General features: G+C 39.8%; 1 protein-coding gene across 1 annotated transcript; it reads left to right on the top strand.

Moving 5' to 3' along the window:
* The first annotated feature begins 2,554 nt into the window (after positions 1-2,554).
* Positions 2,555-4,105, top strand: LOC132169129 (uncharacterized). Its single transcript, XM_059580211.1, has 2 exons — positions 2,555-3,506; positions 3,636-4,105. The coding sequence occupies exons 1-2, from the start codon at positions 2,555-2,557 to the stop codon at positions 4,103-4,105; spliced, it is 1,422 nt and encodes a 473-aa protein (XP_059436194.1).
* Positions 4,106-6,508: the final 2,403 nt, after the last annotated feature.

The following is a 6,508-nucleotide window of genomic DNA, read 5'->3' as shown; positions in this document are numbered from 1 at the left end:
AGTAAGGTTGCCATACTCTAAGGCTTGTCGGAAGGCTAACATCTGACTTCTCGCTTTATTTTACTTTTACAAATAACTAATACTAATAATTATTTTTCAACAGCCTTACTTTTACAAATCTTTTTTTTTTTTTTTGTACGCCATGTCAAGGCAACTAGAATATTATATACAATATATATGTTTTCGGCATAAGAGATTTCGAGTGGACGATTGGTGAAGACTGAAGAGGAACGATGAGTTTTCTCTCTAGCTTTTTCTAGAGACGAAGGGAACGTTTTTTCATATTTGAATCTGTGAAAGTACACTGTTTTTGTTTTCTTTTTCTTTGTTATCTACCAAAGTATGGAGGAAGACCTTCCCAAACTTTTGGAAAAGTTCACCCTCACGGAAGATGAAGAATTGGAGCTGGAAATTCCGGGAGAAAAGTTCCAGGAATTGGCATCACGGGGCAAAGCATGCATTGTGGGTAAACTGTTGACGGACAGATTGGTTAGCAAAGAGATAGTCAAGGAATCACTGTCACGCTGGTGGAAACTTGTGGGTGGTCTATCTTTCAAAGTTCTCGGAGACAATCTTTTCCTAATTGATTTTACTAGCAACAAAGACCTTGCTTGTCCATGAGGAGTTGCAATTCAGCTTTTGTAGAATTAAGCTGAGGACCCATTCCATTGCCTTCTTCCCCTTGCAACCTGCTTAGCTGTTTTTGGAGTTTATTGATGTTTCCTTGCAGGTTCCCATGCTGACCTTGCTGCCATCGCAAGAGACCCGCTTGGCAACGTCTCAAATTTTCTCCAATATCCCCCCAAGTGCCGAGGCTAGAGTGACGCCAAGAACCTTGTATCACCTCTTCATATCCCTCATCAAGGCTCCAACTCGCCTCATAATGGAACCTTTTTCCTGCATTGCCCCTCAATTTTTTTCCCGATAATGCAAGAGTCAGCGGGAAATGATCCGAGCAGGTGGTCACGTCCACCCAAATTTCTGCTTCTGGATATAAACTTCTCCATTCGGGGTTTGCCACGCCCCTATCCAAACGCTCCTTAGTAAAATCATGTCCCTCCCAACAATTGCTCCAAGTAAATTTAGGGCCCACATAGCCCAAATCAGTAAGGTTGCCATACTCTAAGGCTTGTCGGAAGGCTAACATCTGACTTCTCGCTTTATTTTACTTTTACAAATAACTAATAGTAATAACTATTTTCCAACAGCCTTACTTTTACAAATCTTTTTTTTTTTTTTTTGTACGCCATGTCAAGGCAACTAGAATATTATATACAATATATATGTTTTCGGCATAAGAGATTTCGAGTGGACGATTGGTGAAGACTGAAGAGGAACGATGAGTTTTCTCTCTAGCTTTTTCTAGAGACGAAGGGAACGTTTTTCCATATTTGAATCTGTGAAAGTACACTGTTTTTGTTTTCTTTTTCTTTGTTATCTACCAAAGTATGGAGGAAGACCTTCCCAAACTTTTGGAAAAGTTCACCCTCACGGAAGATGAAGAATTGGAGCTGGAAATTCCGGGAGAAAAGTTCCAGGAATTGGCATCACGGGGCAAAGCATGCATTGTGGGTAAACTGTTGACGGACAGATTGGTTAGCAAAGAGATAGTCAAGGAATCACTGTCACGCTGGTGGAAACTTGTGGGTGGTCTATCTTTCAAAGTTCTCGGAGACAATCTTTTCCTAATTGATTTTACTAGCAACGAAGACCTTGCTTGTCCATGAGGAGTTGCAATTCAGCTTTTGTCGAATTAAGCTGAGGACCCATTCCATTGCCTTCTTCCCCTTGCAACCTGCTTAGCTGTTTTTGGAGTTTATTGATGTTTCCTTGCAAGTTCCCATGATGACCTTGCTGCCATCGCAAGAGACCCGCTTGGCAACGTCTCAAATTTTCTCCAATATCCCCCCAAGTGCCGAGGCTAGAGTGACGCCAAGAACCTTGTATCACCTCTTCATATCCCTCATCAAGGCTCCAACTCGCCTCATAACGGAACCTTTTTCCTGCATTGCCCCTCAATTTTTTTCCCAATAATGCAAGAGTCAGCGGGAAATGATCCGAGCAGGTGGTCACGTCCACCCAAACGTCTGCTTCTGGATATAAACTTCTCCATTCGGGGTTTGCCACGCCCCTATCCAAACGCTCCTTAGTAAAATCATGTCCCTCCCAACAATTGCTCCAAGTAAATTTAGGGCCCACATAGCCCAAATCAGTAAGGTTGCCATACTCTAAGGCTTGTCGGAAGGCTAACATCTGACTTCTCGCTTTATTTTACTTTTACAAATAACTAATAGTAATAACTATTTTTCAACAGCCTTACTTTTACAAATCTTTTTTTTTTTTTTTTGTACGCCATGTCAAGGCAACTAGAATATTATATACAATATATATGTTTTCGGCATAAGAGATTTCGAGTGGACGATTGGTGAAGACTGAAGAGGAACGATGAGTTTTCTCTCTAGCTTTTTCTAGAGACGAAGGGAACGTTTTTCCAGATTTGAATCTGTGAAAGTACATTGTTTTTGTTTTCTTTTTCTTTGTTATCTACCAAAGTATGGAGGAAGACCTTCCCAAACTTTTGGAAAAGTTCACCCTCACGGAAGATGAAGAATTGGAGCTGGAAATTCCGGGAGAAAAGTTCCAGGAATTGGCATCACGGGGCAAAGCATGCATTGTGGGTAAACTGTTGACGGACAGATTGGTTAGCAAAGAGATAGTCAAGGAATCACTGTCACGCTGGTGGAAACTTGTGGGTGGTCTATCTTTCAAAGTTCTCGGAGACAATCTCTTCCTAATTGATTTTACTAGCAACGAAGACAAGGAACGGGTCTTGGCTGGTACCCCTTGGGTGTTTGAAGGGAGTTTGTTTTTAATTGAAGATTTTGATGGCACCTTTACTCCCTCTGAATTCACGTTCGACCATGCAGCTTTCTGGGTCCGGATAGAAAATTTACCTCTAGCCTGTATGGGGCGTGAGATAGGCCAAATGATTGGAGCCTCGGTAGGAGTGGTGGAAGCCATTGATACGGATGGAGATGGTATTGGGTGGGGCGAATCCCTACGTGTTAAGATTCTTCTTGTTCTCACAAAACCCCTCCCCAGAGGACGGAAGATTAAAATCCAAGGAGCAGTCAGGTGGATATCTTTCCAATATGAGTGTTTACCGAAAAGGTTTTGCTACAACTGTGGGGTCATCATCCATGGTAAGGCAGACTGTACTCGCCGAAGTTCATTCCGCCAGCAAGAACAGGAATATGGCCCATGGTTGCGGGCTGCCTCTCCAACCAGACTGCCCGACAGAAACCAAGGGAGAAATGTTCCAAGGGGACAGAGCAGTCAAGGGAATGCAAGGCGGGGTGATCATGAGAAAAACTGGGAGAGAGGCTACCAGCAATCAGACGACCCACATGTAGCAGACCCCAACGGGGAGGAAGGACGCGGCGCCGGCACTGAATTTTCCAGGGAGAATGTTAACCCTAGATCCCAAACCAGCAAGGGCAGAGGAGGTGGCATTAATCACGGGTCTCTTAATGGAAAGATACGCGAAGGACAACGATTACAAAGGAATTGATACCCACAAGGAAATAAGCGCGAATTTGAATATCATGCATCACTGGGGGAGGATTTGCGGGCAGAATTTCAAGACATACGGGCCACCAAAAAAGGAAAATGGGATGAGGAGGCACGTAAGCTCTCTTTGCATGATTCTCCAGGACACGTGGGTAGCAGGACTGTTCCTGGACTGGTTGAACAATTTTTTATGGGCCCATGTGGAATTATAAGCAGCCCAGTGAACTCGCAGACTTTCCAAGGCCCGATTTTTTCTGAGATTGAAAAAACCATGCAGGGGAAACGTGGGGGAAAAAAGAAGGATAAGGGGGTTATTGTGTCTGATACAGTCTCCTGGAAACGTAAACTTGGTGATGCTATTGATGCAGAGGACTTTAGCAAGAATAACAACAGCCCAAAACACAAAAGGGATGTTCATGGTGATCTCAAACCACGAGGGGATATACAGAGCGGGAAAACAACAACTTGTTTGGAGGTAACACAAAATGGATCGGGGATGGCGGAGGCTATTGAACAGCCCCGCCGACCACAATGAAGATCATTAGTTGGAACTGTCGAGGGCTTGGAAACCCTCGAACAGTTTGAGAACTTTGCCGGTTGGTGAAGCAAAAGCGGCCCGCTATGGTCTTCCTTATGGAGACCAAATTGTATTGCAACAAAATGGAGGTAATTCGTTGTAAACTCAATTTTGAAAATATGTTTGTCGTTGACTGTTTGGGGAAGAGCGGCGGTATGGCTCTCTTTTGGGGGGACAAGGTGTCGGTTAATATAAAAAATTTCAGCCAACGCCATATAGGAGGTTTGGTGACAACACTTGATGAGTCGAAAGAGTGGCAATTCACGGGTTTTTACGGACACCCGGAACCATCAAAAAGATTTGAAGCGTGGGAACTAATTAAGTATCTTGCTCGCCTTTCTACAATGCCATGGATATGTATCAGAGATTTCAATGAAGTGGCGGATTCGTCGGAAAAATGGGGCAATTAAAGGCTTCTATTGCTTACTAATTGACCTCTTTTTACTACAATTATCATTAATTGGTAGTACTAGTAAAATTTATAGAATGATAAAATCTGTGGAGCATGCGAAACAACAACAAAGCACTATAGTCAAACAAGTAACTTGTCTTAATACACGTAAAGTCAAGCTCCCGAAAACTCTCGACTTTTCTTCTACATCTCCTCGGTGAGATCAGCCACATCCTTTGCTTTCATCCTCATATTCTTCTTCTTCTTCTTTTCTTCTTCTTTTTTTTTTTTTTTTTTTGTTCGTTGGCCATGCCACTCGCTTATTTTTCCCTATGAATTTTCAAAACAAAAAAACAAAAAATATTGAAAATATAATTTTTTTTTTAAAAAAAAAAATCGTTTTTGTTATTAAAATTCCTTTTTTAAAAAAATTTAATTTTTTTAAATAATTTTTTTTTTTCAAATTTTTAGGGGTATTTTTGTCCTATTAATAAATATATAAGGGCATTTTTATCTTTTGCTAACTTTGGGAGGGACATTGACAATATTTTGATAGTTTAGAGAGACATTGTTACAATTAAAAGTTTATAAAAGACATTATAAATTGGGTGATAGTTTGAAGGGATATGTAGACTTTCGTTTATGTTTTTAGAGCATTAAAAATTACAAGCTTGAAATATTAACGTAAACTTTGTTATATTCTCTATTATATATATATATATATATATATATATAACTTTGACGAGATTGGTATTTATTATGTTTAGATGGGACCAACAAACATATTTTTTTGGGTTATTCAGCTTTAAGTCGAGTAGGTATTTTGGAAAGGAAAGAAAATTTCTAATAAATTATGTTGAAGAAAAATTATTTTAATTCAATCTCTAAAAGTAATATGTATATTTTACAAGTGAGTAATTTTATTCATCATCCTCAATCTCTTCAAAAGCCTATGTGGCATGGTTTCTAAACCAAAAAACTAATCTCTAAATACCAAATACTATGAAAGATCACGCCGCATAAACTTTGAGGGATAAATAGGTCATGTATATCATTACTAGTGAAAATTACATATTTTTCTAATAACATATGTTTTTTACACACTTTTTAAATGAAATTAATAAAAAAATTATATATATATATATCACTTTTTAGATATTGGATCGAAAGATTCCTTTTAACTTAATTTGTTGACAATTTATGTGGTCTTCATGGGATATTTTGGTAAAAGTACGTGGATGTCTAAGTTTTTTAAGGGAAAATGGCAGCAGCTGTGGAAACAAGAATCCAACAAATCGTTACCATGTCCATGTGAGAGTCTTATATATATATTCCTTCAACTCCAACCTTGACCAATTAGTGAAGGCCGTTTTGAGGTTTTTCTCTGTCAGTGCAGTATATTTCTGTCATAATTATGAGGTGACTCTTACCCACATAGGCTCTATGTAGCTTTGCCAATTCTAGCACCTAATGGGCACCCAATTACCATGTCCATGTGAGAGTCTTATAAATATATAGTTCCTTCAACTCCAACCTTGACCAATTAGTGGAGGCCATTTTGAGGTTTTTCTCAGTCAATGCATTATATTTCTGTCATAATTATGAGGTGACTCTTACCCACATAGGGTCTATGTAGCTTTGCCAATTCAGGCACCCAATGGCAATTGTAGCCGTCCAACTTGAACAAAATTGACTCTCCTTAAATGCACAGGAAGGAGTTGTCTGATTTGACCATCTCTTAAGTTATATTTGGCAAGAGCCGGGGCTGGCACTGTAGCTGGAACGGCATTATTCCAGTTACAATGCCAACTGACACGTGGCTGACTTTTTCATCTTAATTTTTTTTTTTTTTTAAAAAAAAAGCTTTAAAAAAAATAAAAATAAAAATAAAAAAAGCAGGAGAAAACTGGGGTGGTTCCAGCCACCCCTTGGCCAAAATGGGGTGGCCGGACCACCCCATTTTTGGCCAA

The sequence above is a fragment of the Corylus avellana genome, chromosome ca2, assembly GCF_901000735.1.
Source record: "Corylus avellana chromosome ca2, CavTom2PMs-1.0".
Lineage (NCBI taxonomy): Eukaryota > Viridiplantae > Streptophyta > Magnoliopsida > Fagales > Betulaceae > Corylus > Corylus avellana.
The sequence above is the reverse complement of the archived record's forward strand: the minus strand, read 5'-3'. Positions and strand labels throughout refer to the sequence as shown.